At 38.1% G+C, this 22,561-nt stretch overlaps 1 protein-coding gene across 2 annotated transcripts in view; it reads left to right on the forward strand.

The window, feature by feature from the left end:
• The window catches only part of USP32 (ubiquitin specific peptidase 32), a 262,811-nt gene extending 253,373 nt beyond the window's left edge, over positions 1-9,438 (forward strand). For both annotated transcript variants that reach the window (XM_072646922.1, XM_072646921.1), the window contains exons 30-34: positions 5,869-6,060; positions 7,019-7,310; positions 7,770-8,194; positions 8,650-8,742; positions 9,113-9,438. In XM_072646922.1, coding sequence (XP_072503023.1) covers positions 5,869-6,060; positions 7,019-7,310; positions 7,770-8,194; positions 8,650-8,742; positions 9,113-9,286 — 1,176 coding nt within the window. In that variant the 3' untranslated portion in view covers positions 9,287-9,438. The remainder of the gene's footprint in view (positions 1-5,868; positions 6,061-7,018; positions 7,311-7,769; positions 8,195-8,649; positions 8,743-9,112) is intronic.
• Positions 9,439-22,561: the final 13,123 nt, after the last annotated feature.

Below are 22,561 nucleotides of genomic sequence, written 5' to 3' on the forward strand. Positions count from 1 at the left end.
GGATATCATGAAAGTAGTCATAGTAAATGATGAGATGTTGGAATGCCTGAATTTACAGTATGAAGTACTATAAAGCATGCAGGTGAAAATGAAAGGCAAAAGCAAAGCTGCATCAGCTTTTTCTGATTTGCAAGCAACTATCAGAAATAGAAGTGTTACAGCAATAGAAATGGAGTGTCTTTTAACTGTATGGATTGAGGATTGCAATCAAAAACACATTGCCCCTAGAGCTCCCATTCATGTAATGATTCAAATTTATTTGAGGCAGTGAAAGACAATGAAAATGAAGTGGATGCAAAAGAAACTGTTATTGCAAGAATTGGGAGGTGTGATCAGTTTAAAAAACAAATTCAGTTGCATAATATTAAAATTATCATAGCAAAAACAGCTAGCAGAGATGAGGTCACATCACAGCAGTTAAATATCCTAATGTTTTAAAGAAAATAATAGAAAAAAAGATGAATATATTGATCATCACATTTTAAATGTGTTTAAGACAGGCTTATTCTGAAAAGGATGCCTTCCAGAACATACATTACCAAGAAAGAAAACAGCTTAACCTGCATTTAGTATTTATGGATTGCCTAATACTTTTATTGGGAAGTAATATTGAAGGGTATTTTAATGCTTATTTATTATTCTCAAAATCCTTGCACTTCAAGAGTTCTTCGACCTGGAACCACTTGTTTTACATATAATTAGTATGAATTCAAATAATTCAGACACTTCAAAGGATTAATTGTTTGTACTAATCAGGATCTAGCTATATAATTAGGCTCATGTAAGCCCTGGCAGCTTCTCCTAAAAATGAGGGGAGAGCTTGAAACATAGCATTCCAAAAGACAAAAGGTAGGGTTTTACAACCTTTAAGAATTTGGATGCTATGCCATTTGGTACATATATGTCTAGTGTTGATATTACTTCATTGTCTATGGTACCTTCAAGATATAGTCTCCTTGCTTATCTCTTTTAATTAGATCTCCTTTGCTTTTACTTTATCTATGATCGTGATTGCTACCCCCACTTTTTTTTTTTTTTACTTCAGCTGATGCATAATAGATTCTGCTCCAGCCCCTTACCTTTACTCTGTGTATGTGTCTCTGCTTCAAGTATGTTTCTTGTAAACAACATATTGTAGGATTCTGGTTTTTGATCCACTCTGCTCTGTGCTTCTATTTTATGCTAACAAAAGAATTTGAGAGAAATCTGAAAATATAGTTGCATTTGAGCAGTTGGAAGTAACTGTATGATGCTGTGCTGACATTGTAATGAGGTAGAAGAAACAAATTTCCCTTCTGAGCTTTAATGTCTTCAAAGTGTATTAAAAGAGTTAAAAAGAGGTTTAGATTTGAGGATTTTAAGAAGAGAAAAGGTTGGGGTAGAGGGGAAGAGGGCACAAAGAATATACAAATACCTTATGGAAAGGTTAAAAAGGAAGATACAATTTGCCATTTCTCATAATGGTAATTCATGAGAAGTATATATAAACATGGTGGAGTGGGTAAAGGGAGCAGGCATCATATGAATGTCTTCACTGTTGTTAAACAAATGGTTTAGACAAATGATTGAAAACACATGCATATAAAGTTGGATATAGAAATAGATCAAACTCAACAGGAAGATAAAGGGTGGGAGATGGCGATTGTAGTGTTAGCAGCAGGATAATATGAAGGAGGAAATAATCATAAGCAAAACAAACTTCCCCTTGAGGGAATGGAGGATGGGGGAAGGATTAAAAGGAAAAAAGACATGAACATGGTACCCAGCAGTTGGGGAATGGCTAAACCAACTGTTTTTTATCCCCTTAGAAAGGAAAAAAGAGGTGATTTTAGAGAATCCAAGTCAGTATGGTATAAGGTGAAGTGAGCAGAACCGGAACAATTTCTATTGACAAGAATATCGTAAAGAAAAATAACTTAAGGATCTGGGCAAAGCAGCGACCACCTATGTCTCCAGAAGTTCTCTGATGAAAAATTTTACTCACAAAGTGTACACAATGAGACATACATTTTTGGACATGACCATTGTGTGGAGTTGTTTTATGAACTGTTTGTTGTTTTACTCAACTATTTGTTGAGAGGTTGGTTTTTTTCTGCTTTAATTGGAGAGTGGGACAGGTTAGCAATAGTGATGGAACGAAAAGAAGTCATTTGTAACATGTTGCACAGAAGAGAATAGAAAGAAATTCAGAAGGAAGCATAGGCAAGCAGGACAGTATTTTATTTTTCCCCCAATTACATGTAGAGACAATTTTAATAATCTTTAAAAAAAAACACAACAACAACAACTTTTAGTTTCAGATTCTTTCCCTCTGTCTCTCCCTTTCCCTCCCATTGTGAAGCCAGACAATTTGATATAGATTATACATGTGTAGTCATGCAAAGCATATTTCCATGTTAGTCATGTTGTGAAAGAAAACACAGATGAAGAAACACCGAAGAAAAATAAAGAAAAAATGTGTTTCAATTTGTATTAAGCCTCGATCAGTTTTTTCTCTGGAGATGGATAACATTTTTCATCACCATTTCAGAATTGTCCTGGGTCATTGTATTGCTGAGAATAGCTAAGTCATTCACAGGTGATCACCATACAATATTGCTGTTTACTGTATACAGTGTTATTCATTTCACATTGCATTAGTTCATTTAAGTCTTTCCAGGTTTTTCTGAGAGCGTCCAGTAGGACAGTTTTGAAAGTAGTATGTGTAATTTATTTTTTATATGTGTGTGTATGTGTGTATATACATACATTTTAAAATGTGCGTATATATGTGCATTTACTTATATTTAAATACATGCATATGTATGTATATATACATATACCTTTTTAAAAAGCAAACCATATAAAGGAAGCTTGCAGTCTCATATAGGAAGTATATATGGAAACAATCATTTATTCTTGGCTGTGGTGAACTTCAGAATTAAAAAAATATATTTTAAAAGAAAGGCAAAAACAGATGATTATCATTCTCCATGGTTATTCCTGACTTTATGTATCCCCTCGTGTTTCTTTGGTGTGTGTCATAGGGAGGTAGATTACTTAGTCCAAAGGACTGAGCTGTATGGTGGTATATCTGAAAGAATGATGAATGAGGTGACAGAAGGTTTTACTAGTTAGTTAGAAATAGTTAGCTATTGCTAACTCGTTCTATGACCATGGGGAAAGAATCTAATCTTTTTTTTTTTTATTTAATGTTTCCTCAACAGTGAAATGAGGTGATTGAACTAATTTACTTCTCTAAGGTCTTTTCCACCCCTGATATCTGTGGTTCTTCTCAACCTCATATTGTAAAACCTGTTGATTCATTCTCTACCTTTAGTATAAGGCAGGTGTTCTTAAGTTTTTTTGTGTCATGGATTCCTTCAACAGTCTATGGCATCTTAGCAAGCAATTCAGACTATTCGCATAACAGTGGGGGATCCAGTGGTAGGACATGTGCCCAAAATGGTTTATCATGGAAGAGAGCTTCCAGATAAATGTATGCATGTTTTTCCAGTCTTCTTTTTTCCCTATCTGCATCTAGCTGCATAGAAATAAGAATAGTGACAGGGTCTATGATTTCATTATCATGGGAAATTCCCAGGTGAGGGAACTTCCTACACCATGGTGAGCATGTTCTGTGCAACTTATAGAGTTAATAGAGTTGTATAGAACACTGAAAAGTTAAATGCTTGCTTAGGGTCACAGCCTGTATGTGTCAGGAGCAAGACTCTAAAACTAGATATTCCATGCTTCAAGTCTCTATCCACCACACCAAGCTATCTATCTTGGTACATAGCTCATATTAAACAGAGTATAAGCAGTAAAAAGGGGGAAAAATCAATACTTTTCATGAGTTTAGCAGAAATAATAAAGGATAGGTTTGATAAATGATATTTTTCTGGAGATGAGGGAAGGCAAACTATATCTGATGCTCATTTTTTTTTTTTGATGCTCATTTTTTAAAGAAGGAAGTAGATCCCCTTACACCAGAAAAGGGTATGTAAGAATTTCCACTATATATTGTTTCCTTGGACATTAACTGGAAATTTTTAGTTGGCATTAATTTTTTTAAAACATTGTAGCCTTTTCTGGTGAATGAACAGCTTAGAAGATGATGAAAGCCATAGATGTTCATGAAAGAAGTAACAGCTATTAAAATCTAGACCCAGAGTCAAGTCAAATTTTTCTTAAATTTCTTCCAAAAGTTATTTCATAAGGGGGACCATTTCCTGTGATTTAAGTTCCCTTTAATATTAAGTAAGAGTCTTAGCAGAAGAACATGTTCTATCCAAAACTGTCAAAATTTTGTAAATAAGGACAGAGGGCAAGTCTTGGGCTTCATAAAGAAGGAAAATAAATACGGACCTTTGTGAACAAAGCAATGCAGGATATTGTCTAAAAGAAAACAGATAGGCAGGAGCAACCATATATTAAAATGGTAATATGCCATATGTGTGTGACCTTTCTCCAAAAAAAAAAAGTCTTTATTCACAGGACTTGGGGATAAGGATCTTTATGTTACTTGGTAGAAGTACTAGTATTTTTGCTCTGGAGCTTCACCTGTCTCTCAATTTAGAGCAGAGGACATTGTGATTTTGTAATGCTCTGTTCATCAAGTGATAACTCAGGTATAAGGAAAGAATAAATAAAATGTTAGTCTTTATCACTACATATCTGTCCTTTCTCTCTCCCAAACAAACAAGCGAGCAAACACTCCTTAGAGTTAAAGTGATGTGTCTGGAGGACTTCTCAGCAAGACTAACTGATTTCTCAGTGAGTTTTCTGTTCCTTTTATCACAGTCTCTTAATCCCACATTAGAGATAAGCACAAGTAACATTTCACATAGTGTTGTAATCACTCTGTGGTACATGATACAAATGTGCAAGTAAAACATGCCCTGTGGGGCTTAATGCCTTGGTAGTCTGTCTTCCTATTGTGATCCTATCTATGCCCTTTCCTAATTATTCTGAATTTGATATTTGTACATCATGATATACTCTCCCTGTGGCTTCTAAAGAACCTACAGCATACATTTGCCTGCCCCCCATTCTAGAAATGGGAGCCCATCTCATGTTTAATCTGTAAAATAGAGACTCAATTCCTCCTTCCTTCCTTCCCCACTTCCTGTCTCCATTTTTACAGATGAGGATACTGAGATTGAAAAGGGTAAGTGAATGAGGCAGGATTTTAATTCAGGTCTTCCTAATTCCAAGTCTAGCATTCTTTCCACTGAGCCATTTTGTTTTGTCTTTTCCTCAGGAACAAACTATTTAGTTTATTAAAAGGGGGAAAAAAGGCATCTATATACATGAAAAGAAAAAAGTTTTAATATCATTTGTTTCTGTGTTCTCTACCAGTCTTTTTTATTGTGATTTTGTTGTTGTTCTTTTCATATAGTTGTGGTTAAATCATATGTTATGATTTGGGGGGGGGTTGTTCCTCATTACTTTGTTTTAGAGACAATGGGGATCAGATGACTTACCCAGGGTCACAACAACTGGTAAGTGTCTGAGGCTGGATTTGAACACAGGTCTTTCCTCCTGACTCCAGGGCCAGTGGCCTCTACTGCGCCCTAGCTGCTCCACTGTGCATTGTTTCTTATACAGCTTCATGTTTTGTTTGTTTTTAATTAATATTCTATTACAGTAGTATACCACAATTCATCCATTTCCCAATTATTGAACATCTAGACTGTTTCCAGATTTCACTATTACTATGGATAAAACCTAAATGAATATTTTTGTACAGATAGAGATATAGGTCTAGTGAGTGGAGTCACTGGGTCAAAGAATACAGTCAACTTTGAAATATGATTACAAGTAGGCACTGATATCCTACACACAAACAGACTGACCCAACCTTTTTAATGACCTGTTTCCATCTAGATTGTGGAAGAGCATGAGAGTGTGGAGCAGAGCCGGAGAGCACAAGCAGAGCCCATCAACCTGGACAACTGTCTGTGTGCCTTCACTAATGAGGAGGAGTTGGGAGAGAATGAGATGTATTACTGTTCCAAGTGCAAAACCCATTGCTTGGCCACCAAAAAGCTGGATCTTTGGAGACTCCCCCCAATTCTGGTATGTTCTTGGCCTAAGCAAACATAAACAGTGAGCAAGTCAGGTGACCATTTTCACTCAACTTGAAAAGAAAACTTATTGTTGTAGTACTCATTCATTTATTCATTCAATAAATATCTATTTGAACCTTCTTAGGTAAAAAGTATATTCTGTTAAGTTATTATGGATGATGTAAAGCTGAATAAAGCAGAGTCTCTGCTCTTAAGAAGCTTATAATCTAGGCAACATTTCTGCAAATGAAAGAGTTGGCATTTTTTGAAGCCAAGTTCCCTGACCTTCTTTACAGAGGAGTAAAAGTTTATCTTCACATCTCCTGTTTCTTTCTTCTCTTATCAAAAGTATCATTTCACTCATAGTTTCTTTAGTCCCTAAGATAAAAATGCACTTCAAGGTGTCAACTGGGGCGTTTTCCTTCCACAGGAAAAAACAGCCTTTATAGGGAATTTTGTGACACTAGCCTGTGAATTATGTTTTCTAACACTTAGTGTATGACCTAGGATCATGAAAAGGTATATTATGTGATTGTTTTTCATGTTAGAAGTAGCATTGAAAATTGGACAGTGTAGTATAGGTATTGTGCAACCAAACTTCCATGACAGTTCTTAACATTCATGGAAGTTGGGATTTTCTAAATCATTCTTTAATAAGGTTAGTAATAATATTTTAAAAGTTCTTAGTCTTGAGGTTGTTTTTGAAATAATACAAAAACTCACATTGTTTTGTTAAGCGGAAAATAACTTGTGAACACACGTAGAAGGTATAGTGTTATAAGTACGAATAGTAAAACTCTTCAGTGAAAATTAGTCTTACCTGAAAAGCATACTTGATGTTTTGTGATAACTTGAAGAACAGTTGTTATTTCCAAAATTTCCAAATTGTTATCTTAAAATTTTGTTTTTAGAAAGGTACCTTAGTCACAACCTTTAAATACAGGTGCTTTTTGTTGTTTTTCCTCCAGATAATTCACCTAAAACGATTTCAGTTTGTGAATGGTCGATGGATAAAGTCACAGAAAATTGTTAAATTTCCTCGTGAAAGTTTTGACCCCAGTGCTTTTCTTGTGCCGAGAGATCCAACTTTGTGCCAACGAAAATTACTCACACCCCAAGGGGATGACCTCTCTGAGCCCCGGATTCTACAGGGAGACTTGAAGAAAGTGGATCCCCAGAACACATGGGCCACTGGGGAGGGGGATATGCTGAGCAAGAGCCCATCCTCACTCAGTGGGAACATCATTAGTAACACAAAAGGTAGGGAGATTTCTGGCAGAGATAACACAACATCTATGAGTCACCATGACTTCAGGTAGATTTTGGGAAGATTCCTAGCAACAGTGAGCTTTTCTTTTAATATGTACCCTCAATTTGGTCTAATATATTGCAAAAGAGAGGAGTGTGTAGGTTAGGTGTTTTGTTATGCTGAGTTGAAAAGGAAATATTTCACTTTCCCATCCTTATATAAAATATTTTCAGGACTCTCTGTCCTTTGGACCATTATGTCTTTAAGATTTTTCTACCTTTCTATAACTAACTCAATTTGGAGAAATCTAATGGTGAAGTAAGTAAAATTGTTTCTTCTGCAGCATGCAAAATAAATAGCCACAAATCTTGAGTATTTTCATCATACTCTTTGCAAATAGGAATTTGAACCAACTTCTGAATTAGTTCTAGTGGATAAATTAATTCTTGTAAATGTATCCTCTTTTACAGGTTCACCATCTTTAGGAAGAAAAAGTGGAGCCAGCTGTCCCTCAAGCAAAAACAGCAGCCCAAACAGCAGCCCACGGACTTTAGGAAGGAGCAAAGGGCGGCTCCGGCTGCCCCAAATTGGCAGCAAAAACAAACTCTCAAGTAGCAAAGAGAACTTGGATGCCAGTCGAGAGAATGGCACTGACCAGACTTTTGAGCTGGCAGATACCATGAGTAGGGGGCATGTGCTAGGTGGAAGTCAGCCTGAGCTATTCACTCTTCAAGATCACGAGGCCACTTTAGCCAATGGATTCCTTTATGAGCATGATGCCTATAGTAATGGCTGCAGCAATGGTCATATGGAAAACCACAGTGAGGAAGACAGCATGGATGACCAAAGAGAAGATGTCTACGTTAAACCTATTTACAACTTATATGCAATTTCAGTAAGTGGGCTGTGGTCTTTGGGAGGGATCTTTGGGTCATTCTAGTTCGGTGCTTCTCAAGGAGAGATCCATTCAAGTCACTCAGAATTGTGAGGTTTCGTGTTTTGTTTTGTTCTTCATGAACTTTGACATACAGATTTTAATCCACAACATAAAGTGAAAAATAAACTCCCTCCCCCACCAAAATAATTTAACGATAATGATAGTTGTTTACCCAGGCAAAAGTTATACAAGATTTGAAGGGAGGTATGCGGGGGATGAGAGATTAGTGGTGATAAATGGTCATAATAGATGGTCCCCAGAAAGTCTTTCCCTATTGAAATAGTCTGTTGACCAAGTAGTTTAATGCTTACTGTAGATTCTAGACCATTCTTTCATAACCTAAAGGTGAGAAATTTTAGTTCCAACTACAGTGGCTTTTAACATGCCTTCACTTTTTTCTTTATTTCTTTCAGTGCCATTCAGGAATTATGGGTGGGGGCCATTATGTCACTTATGCCAAAAACCCAAACAACAAGTGGTACTGCTACAATGACAGCAGCTGCAAGGTAACTAACTGTCTCAGATCTTTGGTAGGAACACAGAAAAGAAGTGGGGCCAGGAACACTCAAAATGATGAATTCTTTTGAACTGAAAAATAACTTCTTTTGTTAAAATACATAGAGCTGCCTTCATTATAGTTAGGAGAGGGCTAGGAATGAAGAGTTATTTCAGGTGTCATATTTTACATTTATCTACAATTAGAATGTTTTCTAAATAATTGCATTTTCCTCTTACAAATTAAATACTCATTTTAAAAGCAGATAACCTGGCTAAAGTGTTACATGCATTAAGAGAAACCAAACTTTCTTCCCTGGAGAATCCAGGTCTCAGGTTTGGTTTCAGGGTTTTTACTGAGTGTATCTGTTTCCCTTTCAGGAACTCCACCCAGATGAAATTGACACTGACTCTGCCTACATTCTTTTCTATGAGCAACAGGGGATGGACTATGCACAATTTCTGCCAAAGATCGATGGCAAAAAGATGGCAGACACAAGCAGCATGGATGAAGACTTTGAATCTGATTACAAAAAATACTGTGTGTTACAGTAAACCCATGGTTCTTCCTATCAGGCAAGAAAACAACTCCTTGCAGCTGACATTTGTCAAAAGCATCACTGAAGCGGGCAAGCTAAATGTAGTTATTTTATCCTGTGACCCTGAAGCACAAAATGAAAAGCCTAATTAAATAGCTGTTAACATAATGATAAGATTGTTTTTGTTTGGGAATATCTCACTACAAGCTCTCACAAGTTCTCTGATGGGGAGTGACAAAGGCTGTCATTGTCTGGTAAACAAAATGGTTTGGCATGCCAGCCAATTAGGACCAAGTAAGAGCTAGTCTGTAGTGTAGAGTATACTGGTTATTCTAACAAAATATGAAAGGTCTCCTTAAAATAAGAATAAAACAAAAAAAACTTGTAGTGTTGTCTGGAGACGACATGATTTGCTACCTCCTTTTTCCTGAAGTTTTATTCCATTATATTGGTGAGATGTGGAAAGCAAGATCATGAAAAGATACATGTGTGACTCTGGTGTGGACACTTTTTTTAGACCATCTTGCCACTATTTATATGTCTATCTTGCTTTTTTGTTTTGTTTTTGTATTTAGAACACAACTAAATCATTGGTGGCAGAAGCGTGTGATGATCTGCCCAGAAAAGATTTCCTCTCAGTTGTGTAACCTCCAGCCAGTGACTTGGTGGCTTTTGGGTAGCTGTATATTAGGAGAGGTATCTAAGGAATGGTTGTTCAGGCAGAGGCACTTTGGTTTAGGATACACCAATATGCATCTATTTCTTGATGGCTGATGCTGGAGGAATGTTTGCAGTTTTTCACCATGTATCAAAATGCACATATTGCACAGAGGGTTCCTGGCAGGAAAGTTGCGTCAAGAGCTAGGTTGTGTTTTGTGATTAATTTTTTTTTCATTTTGCACTTTAAAAAAAACCAACATAATTCGTGCAGCTTAATGTTCAAAAGCCACATATTTGGTGGCTCTAAAGTGACTAGAGAGTATTTTTGTTCCCTACTGTGAAATTTAAAAACAACACAGTACTGAAACATTGATAGATTCTCATGAAATTGGTGAATATGTTTTTATCATTCAGTATTTGGAATAGAAGAAATCTACTAGTTTCATTATTTCATTTATAAAGTAAAGAATTGCTGTACCCATTTTGGCATTTGTCAGTTTTTAGAGCTTTTTTAATTCTATATTTACTAGTCATATAACATTTTGTGACTCCCTTGGTCTTCATTGTTTCTCTAATTATTCAGGACTGGAAGAAAGGCATAATTGATTATTTATTTGAGACAGCATTTTAACATTTTTCCAGTGTTGATGTTTTAAAAATATTTAAAGTATATGTTTTATTTTTTTCAGCCTCCCCTTGTTTGATTTAATCCTGATATGTTGACTGTCATTAATCACCACACTACCAAATTCCATCACTCTTCCTTAGAGGTGGGGAACAATTGTTGATGTGATCGACATTTGTGTTCTGATTTCTGAGAATGGTTAATACACAGTTTCCCTTTTGTGCATTTTGCAACATTATCTTAATCTGCCTGCAATCTTTTTCCAATAAGGATTGAAAAAATTGTGTCATTTCACATGATCTTACCAATCAGGTTGAAATTTTATTTTAATAAGGTAATATAAGTAAACAACAGGATTTAGGAGGCTGGTGAAATAAAACAAAATGCAGACTTTTTTGTTTCAGAACTTTCAGTACACAGAAATTTTATCTATTCCTACTTGGACAAGCTCCATGAAAAAGTAAAAAGATTTTTCAATAATTTCCTTACCAATGTTTTATTTAAGCAGGTAGCACAATCTACTAATGTTATTTGATCTGTGTTTGTTATATTGGTTGTAATTATTTTTTAATTAAATTAATTCATGAATTAGCAGAAAATTTATTAAATTAACTATTAATATTAATTACATTCACTTTGTAAATTACTGTATAAAACTTATTGACAGTGCACTGACTTTAGAAAGATGTCAATGTATATAAATACAGTGTAAATAAAATAGTGTTGATGGTATTGAAATATGAACTGTATAAAAAAGCATCAGTAATTGTATATGGAGTGAACCTGTTTATCTGTAACTATTATTACAACAAATTAAATACTGTGGATGCACCTGTGTGTGGCTTTTTTTTTTTTTTTATGATTGTTGACGTATAAGTAGAAAGTCACCTAAGACCTTTCTCTTTGGTGATCATGTGTTAATCTTCCATTGTGGGCAATAGCTGTCTGGCATTTAGAGTCCATGCTGAGTCCCCCAGTAAGCCACCCGAATAGCTGTACTGGGAGTAGAACAAGATGCTGAGAAGCAGCACACAGGATCTTCTGTCATCTCAGGAAATGCCAGAAGAGAAGCAGAGAGGCTGGAGCAGAGTGAGATAACTGAGCTGTCCTGGGCAGAGCCGTGGCCCCATTCAGCCAGCTCCATGGCCATCCACAAGTAGGTTCTGAGTGGTTGTCTGCTATATACTGTGCCTAGGGTGTGGGTGGAGGTGATGCAAAGAACAAAATCTGGACCCCACCCTCAGGGAGCTTATTGAACAGGAGAAGAGTTGAGGCAGGGCCAGGAAAAACTTCCCATAAGTGTTTAAAGTAGCTGAAGGTTGGGGGCAGAGAGTGGTCTGAGAGATACTTTAAAAACTCTGACATTGCCTTATCTCTGTGATTGTTAACAGTATATAAATAGACTCCCATGAAGCACACATATCAAATATGTATGGAATAGCTGGACCTTTGCAACAAAGAGCAGTAGTCAGGCCAGGAAGCTTGGACAAGGGGCAAACCTACAACTCTGTTACTTTAACCACAGAACAAAGTTGTATGGAATAATATAAAATGTAACAGCAATTAAAACCCCTGTTTGTTAGAAGGAAGGACATACTATTTTGGGGAAGAAAGGGGAGGCAAAAATTCATAAAAATGAAACAGTCTCTAGAACTTATTCCTCCGCTGGTTAAAGAATAATCTTGAAAGAGGCAAGTATGTTGAAACGGATGTGTTTTATTTGTAGTTTCTGAGTGACAGAATTCTCTCTCCTTCTGTCTTTTCTCCTGGTCTGACTTTTATGTCTAACACTACTGAATGGCTAGTGGCAATTGTCATTCTGCAAGCACCAGACTGGCCACAGGGTGGTGCTGTTCATTGACTAGAGAAAGTCTTCTAGTACTTGCTTTTGGCTCCACTAAACCTGTCCACGCTTCTAATTCAATATTCTTTGGCAGTTCCTTAAACTGTGGGCTGCGACTTACCTGCATTAGCATAATTAGGGACACAGGGTATTGGATAACAGGCTAGATTTAGGAGGAGCACTTGCTGTCCTATGGACTTTGCACCCCCTATCATTCTTTGTCATGTATCCCATATTGAGCAGATACTACTGTTAAAGCAGTAACAGGAGCTCATGAATTGAGTTGCTTCTCTTCTGAAATGAGTGCAGCGTAGACAGAGAGAGGAAGAAATCCCTGCCCTTTGGTTAACCAAATCCAGACATATACATTCAAAAACTATTTTTGAATCTTCTCTGTTCAAAGTGTTGTAATGAAATGCAAAGAAATACAAGCTATTCCTTGCCTTAAGGAATCTAGTCTTAGAAGAGAAAGGCACACACTTCTGAAGGAGGCAAAAGGATAGAGTCTAGCCCTGTTATTTCATAAGAGGAATTCTGAGATGAGGAGACTGTCGATACAGATCTAATTACCTGAGGCACTGAGAGATTAAATGACTGGCTCAAGGTTACGCAGTCAATGTGTCAGAGACTGGCTTTGAAAAGGTGTTCCGAAAACTACACGGATATGGCCTATATTGAATTGCTTGCCTTCCAAGGGGAGGGGGTGGGGAGGGAGGGAGGAAGAGAAGTTGGAACTCAAAGTGTTAGGATCAACTGTCGAGTAATGTTCTTGCCACTAGGAAATGGGAAAGACAGGTAAAGGGGTATAGAAGGCTATCTGCCCCTACAGGACAGGGGAGAAGATGGAGACAAGGGCAGAGAGGGATGATAGAAGAGAGAGCAGATTGGTCATAGGGGCAATTAGAATGCTTGGTGTTTGGGGGGGGGAGGGGATAAAAGGGGAGAAAATTTGTAACCCAAAATTTTGTGAAAATGAATGTTAAAAGTTAAATAAATAAATTTAATAATAAAAAAAAAAAAAAAAGAAAAGGTGTTCCGTATCTGATACACCATTTATAGTAGTCTTTTACAAGATTTTTTAAATGACTGCCAAGTGGTGTGTCATAGCGAATAAATACTGGGAGTGTTTAAGAGGAAGGAACCCTTGGCTATAGTTGAGTAAGGCATCAAGAAAGAAGAAATGGAGCCGGGCCTTGAAGGGAGACTAGACATTGGATAGATGGAAAGGAAATGAAAAAATAAAAATCCTAGGTAAGCAGAAAAGACGTTTGTGCAGGAGTGAGCAGATTGTTTAAGAGATAGTCACTAGTGATACGAAGATTTGTAGAGGGAGGAGGCCAGCTCTCTAGTATTCCCTCCATCAAAAATCTACAACAGCATCAGAACAGTGATGAGCAAGACCAAAGATAAATAACAGTAATTTCCCTCTAGGATCACAACAAGAAGGTGGCCAGGAGTCTGTACATACTGGGAGAGAGGTCCCACCAAGGAAGGCAGAAGCTAGAAGAAGCTACAGTAAACAGGGACTGGTCATCAGACATTTGCCCCAAGGAACAGGAGTTGATAACTCTTAAGAGAATGTGATGAAGGGAAAAAAACAATTTTAATTAACCATGAATATGAATGGAATGACCTTACCCCAAAACGGAGGGAAAACAAAGAGACCTGTTAGGATGTGTGCAGCAATAAAGTTTTAAATGAGACATTAGGGATATAAAGGCATAAATGCAAGAGATATTACACAGAAAAAACTCATAGTTACTAATTGAGTACGGTGGGTGAGAGAAGTCTTAGGAATGCTGAATTATAGGTTTGCAGCAGGATATCCAAGCAGTAGACTGTTGGAAAGGCTGTGCTGAAACTTAGGAGAAAGCTTAAGAGGAACTAGAGGTTTTGATCTGGCAGTCACATTGCAATTCAAGTTGACACCATAAGAGATAGAAAGAGCAAAGGTCAAAGAACTGAGCCAGTCAGGAAGAAGAGACAGAAAAGCAAGACAGCTGAGACTAGCGTGATCCAGATTGGGTGGTGCAAATGAGATAAGGAAACTGAGCTAAGAAAGATGATTCTATAATATTTACTGAGAGTAGAACCTGGGAAAGAGAAGTGAGTCTTAACTGAATGATGGACAATTACAAGTTTAAAACCCTCCCCGTACACCTGTCCCTTTGTCAACTGATAGCTCATTTGACTCACCCTTCAATCTTCTCTGGGTAATAATAGCATTAATAGTATCCTAAAGGACTGATGAGATTTTAAGGGGAGAAAATTTCAGCCCACAGAGAAGAGGGAAGGGGATTGTCTCCAAATTACGCTGGAGACTGATGACTGTGAATGGCCCCCCAAAAGGTGTCCATGGTGTGTTTCTGTGGTCAGGAGCGGCCGTAATGCTGAGCTCAGTATGAGCTCACGTCGCAAGATTCTCTATGATGGCTGAGTGATAGAAGCCAAGGAGCTACCTAGAGGCCTAAGACCAGGGCATAGTGGGCAATAGGATATGTCCTATGGCACAGAGAATTGTATTTCTTCATTTATCTACTCAGCAGAGATAGGGGCAGCTAGATGGTGCAGTGGATAGAGCATCAGTGCAGGAGTCAGGAGGGCCTGAGTTCACATCTCACCTCAGACACTTGACATTTACTAGCTGTGTGACGTTGGGCAAGTCACTTAACCCCAATTGCCTCATCCTGGGTCATCTCCAGTCATCCTGGTGAATATCTGGTCACTGGATTCAGATGGCTCTGGAGGAGAAGTAAGGCTGGTGACCTGCACAGCCCTCCCTCACTCAAAACAAAGTCAAGTGCAAGTCATATCATTATTTCTCTGATGGCATGGTCTTCTTCGGCAACGAAGGATGAACACACACTCAGTAGAGAGAACAGAAGGAAGGAGGGAATCTAGGCATTTAAAAGGCTGATAATGGGCCTTTATAGTCCAGAGAGAATATTTAAGGGTCTAGGAGCAGTAGGTTCCAGATTACTTTCCATAGAAGATGAGTAACATCCTGCTGACTCAATCTCAGGAGGAGGAAAATCTCATCTCACGCAGCATGGCTTCCAAGAAACAAGAGTGTGTCAGGGAAGCCTGGATCTGTTTCCCTTAAACTAAGTTGTCCTTTTGGTTGATGGTGAGAATGCCCTCCTTCCACTTAGGAATGATAGAAGAGACCTTAGTGATTATCTAATCCACTGCCCTCAGATTACAAATGAAGAAACTAAAACCCAGAGGGGCCCAAGGTCATAGCAGGTAATAAGTAACAAAGGCAAGTGAGCACCCAAACTATAATCTTTAGGGTCACTCTTTCTTCTTTCTGGAGGGAATGCTTAGCACAGTGCCTGGAACTTAGTGGGCCCTTAATAAATGTTTGTTGATCAACTGATTGAGTTCAAACTTGGCTCAGTTTTCCTCTTCACCCCAACCCCTGTCCTTATAGCAAGGGACTTCTTTGTTCCCCCAGATCCCTTAGCCTCCCAGTTCTTAAATCTCAATTCCCATGACCCATGCTTTCACAGCCACACATACAGAATCAGTCACACCCTTGATCTATCACTCACAAGTATTCCATTTACAGAAACAAAATGTTCCATTTATAGAAAATTATCAAGAATTCCAAAATGACTTTATTCAACCCTAATCTGCTGTCACTTCATATTTCCCTATGCCATATTCCTCCTAAACCTATTATTTGCACTTACCTTAACCTTAAATCCCTAACACAGTATTCCCTTCACTCTCCTCCCTTCTCAACCTTGACCCTATACTTAACCAGTTAAACATTATATTATCCGCAACTCTGAAAACCCCTGCCCCTTTGTATTATTTCCCAACCCTTTCATCATCTGCTCCTCATTTGCAGCTAAATAATGCTGAAGAAAACTACAACCAAGCTAACTGGACCCACTACAAATTTTTATTTATATATGATCTTACATATAATCTTTTTATGTCCTGTACAATACATTTATTTTTCTATATTTACATAATTTATACATAATTATATCTATTAATGTATGTTATTCATGATGTATTTACTTATATAATATATAATTTACATATAATTTTACATTTATGTAGAATTTTCACTTTCTCTATCTTACTCTCCACAAGGCTGTTCCAAACTTCTTTCTTCTAGTTTTCCTCACCAACATCTTCCCCCTTCCCTTTGAATTGAGGGCTTTGTCTCCTACATGAGGGGGAAAATAGAAGCCTGGTGCTTTGAGCTCTCTCTTCTCTAATCTACATCACAAAATCCTTTGATACCATCCCTATTCTCCATATTTATTTGGGTTTCAGCAGAAGACTTGACCCTTTTCCTTATCAAGTCCAAAACTTCTCTATGTACCTTTTATCCCATTCCCTATCCCATCTTTGGCAAATTGTTCCCACAATCATTACCCTTTTTTCTCTAATCTTTAATCTCTCCTTTTCTACTGATTATTTTCCTGCAGCCTACAAAAATACCCAGGTCTCCTAAATCCTTTAAAAAAAACCCTCACTTGAACCTAACATGCCCTTAAGCTATCACCCTATATCCCCCTTTCACATCTAAATTCCTAGGAAAAGCTTTCCACATTCACTGCCTTCTCTTCTGGGTTCTCATTCTTTTCTCAGCACTTTGGAATGTAAATTCTGGCCTCATTACTCAACTGAAACTTCTTTCTCCCAAGTGGCTAGTGATCTTTTTATTGATGCATCTGACAGCCTTTTCTCAGCCCTCATCCTTCTCGAGCCCTCTGTAGCCTTTGACACTGTTGTGCTCCTGGATGTTGTCTCCTCTCTAGATTTTTGTGACATGAGTCTCGTGACTCACAACTTGCTCTTTTTCAGGCTCCTTTGCTAGAGAGATAAATCAACCCTGTCTTACCACCACTTAACTCTTTTCCCCAGGGAGGGTTCTCTTCAGGTCCAACTTGATAACCTGTAAAGATCCAATATGTCCAAAACAAAACTCATCTCTCCCCCAAAATTTTTTCCTTCCTTTGAATTTCCCTTTCTCTATTGAGAATATAATCATCTTTTACTAACCCAGTTTAGTAAACAGCCCCCCCCCATATACACACACATACTTGGAGTCATTTATTCTCAGCTCTTCATTGTCCCTCATCCTGTACAGTTATCCCTTCCATATCATGACTTTCCCCATCGCAGCTTCGAAATATAGTGGGTTGGCATAAGAAATTAAATGGGGAATTTTTAGGGAGTTTTCCAGAAGCCACAGATGACACACTAAGGCCAGCAGACAACAGAGAAAAAGTTTAGAAACTCAGAAATGCATAAAATCTATACATGATACAAAAATATATAACAATGTGTAAATTTTATGCTATTTAATATTTAATATTATGTATAATATATAGTATATAGTATAATACATATAAGTATATACATTTTTATATATAGTATTGTATAATATCAACCCAAGCTTTATAATAAAGTATTATAAACACCCAATAAAAGAAAAAGAAAAAATCCGGACTTCTTCTCTGGTACAAAGGGAAGGCCAAAAAATTTTACTTGGATTTTCCAGATTGGGAGTGAGGGATATACCTAGCTGTATATCCAACCAGTTGCCAAATCGTGTACATTTTCCCCTCTCTCCATTCATACCACAACCACCCTAATTAAGGGCCCTTATCTTCTCTAACCTGGATTTTCACAATAGACTTCCTGCCTCAGGTCTCTCCCCTCTCCAATCCACCTTCCACACAAATGCCGTTCAGATATAGACACCTCTGTTTGATATTAAAATCCTCTGCAACTTGACTCTAACTTACTTTTCAAGGCTTATCACATAGTATTCTTTCCACAAACTCTATGTATCAGTCAAATTATCCTTTGCTATTCCTCATACAAAACACTCTATCTCCTTGTCGTGCTTTTGCAAAATCTGTCCCCATGTCTGAAATGTGTTTGTTTCACCCCTCTCCCCCTTAGAAGGATTCCCTTGTTTCTTTCAAAGTTCAATTCAAACACTACCTTCTAAATGAAGTTTTTCTAGATCCTCTCAGCTGCTAGTTCTTCCTCCTCCCTTACCCCAGAAAAAAAATTTTTAACCATATATTTCTTTTATATATTAATTGTACATGTTGTCTCCCCCGATAGAATGTCTGAAGGCTAGGATTTTTCCATTTTTGTCTTTGTATCACGAAGTCCTAGCTGAGCACCTGATATATAATAGTCGCTTAATAAATGTTTGTTAATTGATTGATAGGGAGTGTGAGGGGTAGTCTCTTGGCCTCCCCAATCTTGAAGTTGACTTCCTCCTTCCCAAGCTTCTGAGGAATAATTTCTGTTTCTGCCTGGTGATTTATTTTCCTTCTCTATAAAACAAGATTGGAGGAGACACCTCTAAGATTCTTCCTACCTCTAAATCTTATGATTTCAATACATTGAGTGACTTCCATAAGGACAAGGACCTGTGTCTTTTTAAAATTTTATGGCACCCCTCCCCCTAACCTCCACACACAGTAGGTGATGAATAAATTGTTGAACTGAATTGAATTCAGTCGGGTACAATGTGGCAAAAATGGCAGATGTGAAGTCAGAGGACCTCAGTGTGAATCCTGCTCTGTCATTTACTACCTGGACAACTCACTGAACCTCTCTGGACCTCAGTTTCCTCATCTACCAAAGTGGCAGTTTGGGATGAGATGACCTCAGCAGTCTCTTTCAGCTCTAAATCTCTGATCCTATGATAAGCATTTATTATGTGCCAAACACATTGGGTATAAAAAAGGAAAGTGAAGAAGCCTCCTCCCTCAAGAAGCTTACACTTCAATGAGGGAGGAAACAAGGCTATATGTAGCTGGGAAGGCACCATCAATCCATCAATACGTATTAAGTTACAGCAGCGAGCCAAGCACTGTGTCAGATAAATACAAAGAATGAAACTATTCCTACTCATGAGGAACTTAAATTCTTTTTTCTCATATTAGTCATGTTATGAGTGAAAATACAGACAAAAAAAAAAACAAACCGTGAAAAGTAGTATGCTTCCATCTGCATTCAGAGGCCATCAGCTTTTTCTCTAGAGATGGATAGCATTTTTCATCATAAGTCCTTTGGAATTGTCCCAGATCATTGTATTGCTAAGAATGCTAAGTTATTCTCAGTTGATCATTGTTCAATATTGCTGTTAACCATGTACCATGTTCTCTCAGTATGAACTTAAATTTTAATAAGGAGACAAATAGTACATATACGAACATACAGCCCAAGTATAAATTGAATAAATACAAACATATACAAGATAGTTAAATACAAGGTTGTTTGGAAGAACACTAGCGGCTGAGATCAAAGAAGACTTCATGCAGAAGATGGTGCTTGAGCCCTATCTTAAAAAAAAAGAAGGATTCTAGGAGGTGAAGGGAGAGAAACAGAAATCTATTCCAGGCATGTGGGACAAATACAAAGACAGAGCATCATGTATCAGGAACAGAAAGAATTCCAGTTCAAAGAATATGCAGAGGGGAGTAATGTTGAAAAGGTCTGAAAAGATGGGCTGTGGCCAACTTGTGTAGAGCTCTCAAAACTAAACAAAAGGATTTATATTTTGTCCTACAATGAATAGGAAGCCATTTAAGCTCGTCAAGTAGGTAAGTCACGTGGTCAAATCTGTGCTTAAGGAAAAATACTTTGGCAGTAAGGTGAAGGGCAGACTGGAGTTGACTTGAAGTAGGGTAGGGTAGACCAATTAGGAGGCTGTTGCAATGATGTGGGTGAGAGGTGATAAGAGACATGGCCTAAGGTGATAGCTATGTTGAGGGGAGAGAAAAAGGGTCAGAGTGGAGAAAAAGATTTAGTCATTGATTGGCTATGTGGGGTAAGAGAGAGTGAAGTAATTCATAAGTTACAAGTCTAAAAGACTAGAAGGATGATGGTGACAAAAAGGGAGGTTTGGAAGAAGGAGCTAGCTTGTGAGGAAAAGATAGTGAATTAGTTTTGGACATGCTGAGTTTGAGATATCTCCAAGACATCCTGTTTGAAGTGTTCAAAAGGAAATTGGTATTGTAGAACTAAAGCTCAGGGAGAGACTGGGACTAGCTATGTAAATTGAGAAGCCATTCACTTAGGGATGATTGTTAAACCCAAAGAAGCTGTTGAAGTTACCAAGAGAAAAATGCACAATTGGGGGTCATGATATATATGATGAGCCAATAAGGGAAACTAAGAAGGAACAGATAAGTAGTAAGAGAACCAAGTCTCCTCATCATATCATTATTATATCATATAAACCTAGACAGGACAAGGTATACAGGAGGAGGATATGGTCCACAAAGTCAAATGCACTAGAGTGGTTGAGAACTGAGAAAAGGCCATCAGATCTGGTAAGTTTGGGTTTTTTGTGGCAGTCAGGGTTAAGTGACTTGTCCAAGCTCACACAGCTAATAAGTGTCTGAGGTCACATTTGAACTCAGGTTCCCCGGACTCCACTGAGCCACCTAGCTGCTCCTTAGTTTGGGAACTTTGAAGAGTGCAGTTCCAGTTGAATGTTGAGATCTGAAGACAAATTGAAAGACACCCAGAAATGAGCAGGGAGGAAGTGGAGACTGAGAGTGTAGATAGCTTTTTCAAAGAGTTTAGCTGAGAAAAACAGGAAAGATAGAGGATGACAGCTTGAAGGCATAGGGAGGACATGGTCTTGTGAAGTTTTTTGAGTATCAGGGAAACAGACATGTTTGGAAGCAGCAGGAAAAAAACCAAGGCACAAAAACCAAGAAAGTCTTCCTGTAGAAGGTGACATTAGAGCTGAAATTTTCTCAAAGAAAACTATGGATTCTGGGAGATACAGGTGAGGAGGAGGCAGAGTATTCCAGACATGAGGAAAGTCAGTACAAGGGAGATGGAGAGTTCTGCATATGAAGGATTGTAAGTACACCACTGGAACTGGGTGAGTTGGAGGAAAAGTGATGTGTAAGACTGGAGTGATTAGAGAGGCTAGGTTATGAAGAACTTTAAATTCCAAACCAAAAAGTTTCTTATTGATCCTGGAGTTTATTGAACAAGAGGGAAAGTGACATAATCCGATCTGCCCTTTAGGGAAAAATTGCTTTATCAGTTCTGTGGAAGATAAATTGGAGTAAGGACAGACTTGAGTAAAGCAGACCAAACTGAAGAATATTTCAATAATGTAGAGAAGAGGTAATAAAGGCCCAAATTAGGTGTGTCAGTGGAAAGGGGAGGGTCATATTAAATGGTAGAGAGAGTCACCCAGGTCCTGATACTTCAAGGTATCTGTGCCCCCTGACCCCTGAAGCTCTCTGTACCAACCTTAGACTAGGGCACAAACATCTCTTCACACAATGAGAGAGGAAGAAGGCTTGTGTGTACTTAGGTTGGGAAAAGGCCGTAGGATTTGTAGCAGAAGCCTAGCCACTGGAGGCCCCTAGGATTCAGGTGAATTACCAACCAGTAGTGCTCCCTCTTATTCATTCTCCCTCCTCTTTATTTTCCTCTTCTTTTTCCTTGCTGGGGACTCCAGGTTTGGAGGGTAGAGAACAACATAGTTGCCTGAGAAAGAAGCCAGGATAATTATATATAGCAATTTTATAGCAATCCAGGCCTTCTCTCTCCCTTGCTTTTAGGGCTCCTTGAGGGCTTAGAAGTCAAGGGAGAAATTCTTAACATCACAGAGAGAAAAAACGCAGTGAAATGGCCTGAAGCTTTGCACTCTCAGTTTCAGATAGCATCTTATCAGGGATTTAATAGATATTGGACTAGATGGTAAAATGGAAGGGATTAGAAAGTCAAAGTTTGGATTAACTACTCCTGGGACAGGTTCTACGGTGATTCTTTGGGGTTTCTGTGTTCTCACTTGGCCTCTGTCCATACTCAGCTACCTGACAATGTTTAATCCATTTAATACAATGCCTCTCCCCTGATGATGTGGGACTTTTTCCTTCCTGACCCTTCCGCAGAGAGGGAGGGAGAACAATTGAATTTAATTGAAAAGGCTTTATCTCTCCAGGTGTTTGCATTCCCAGCTGAATGGACTCTGAACCAAATACCACATGTCCATTAGGCCAGGATCCCAGATCTACTCTCACATATATGTTTCCCCTTGATCTATCCCTTCTCCTTCCCTTTTATCCTACTCAGACCCTAGATTCTCTCCTGATTAGGCAGGGGCAGAGGTCAGAGGCCTATCTATCTTTTTAAATCTT

This window comes from Notamacropus eugenii, chromosome 2 (assembly GCF_028372415.1).
Source record: "Notamacropus eugenii isolate mMacEug1 chromosome 2, mMacEug1.pri_v2, whole genome shotgun sequence".
NCBI lineage: Eukaryota > Metazoa > Chordata > Mammalia > Diprotodontia > Macropodidae > Notamacropus > Notamacropus eugenii.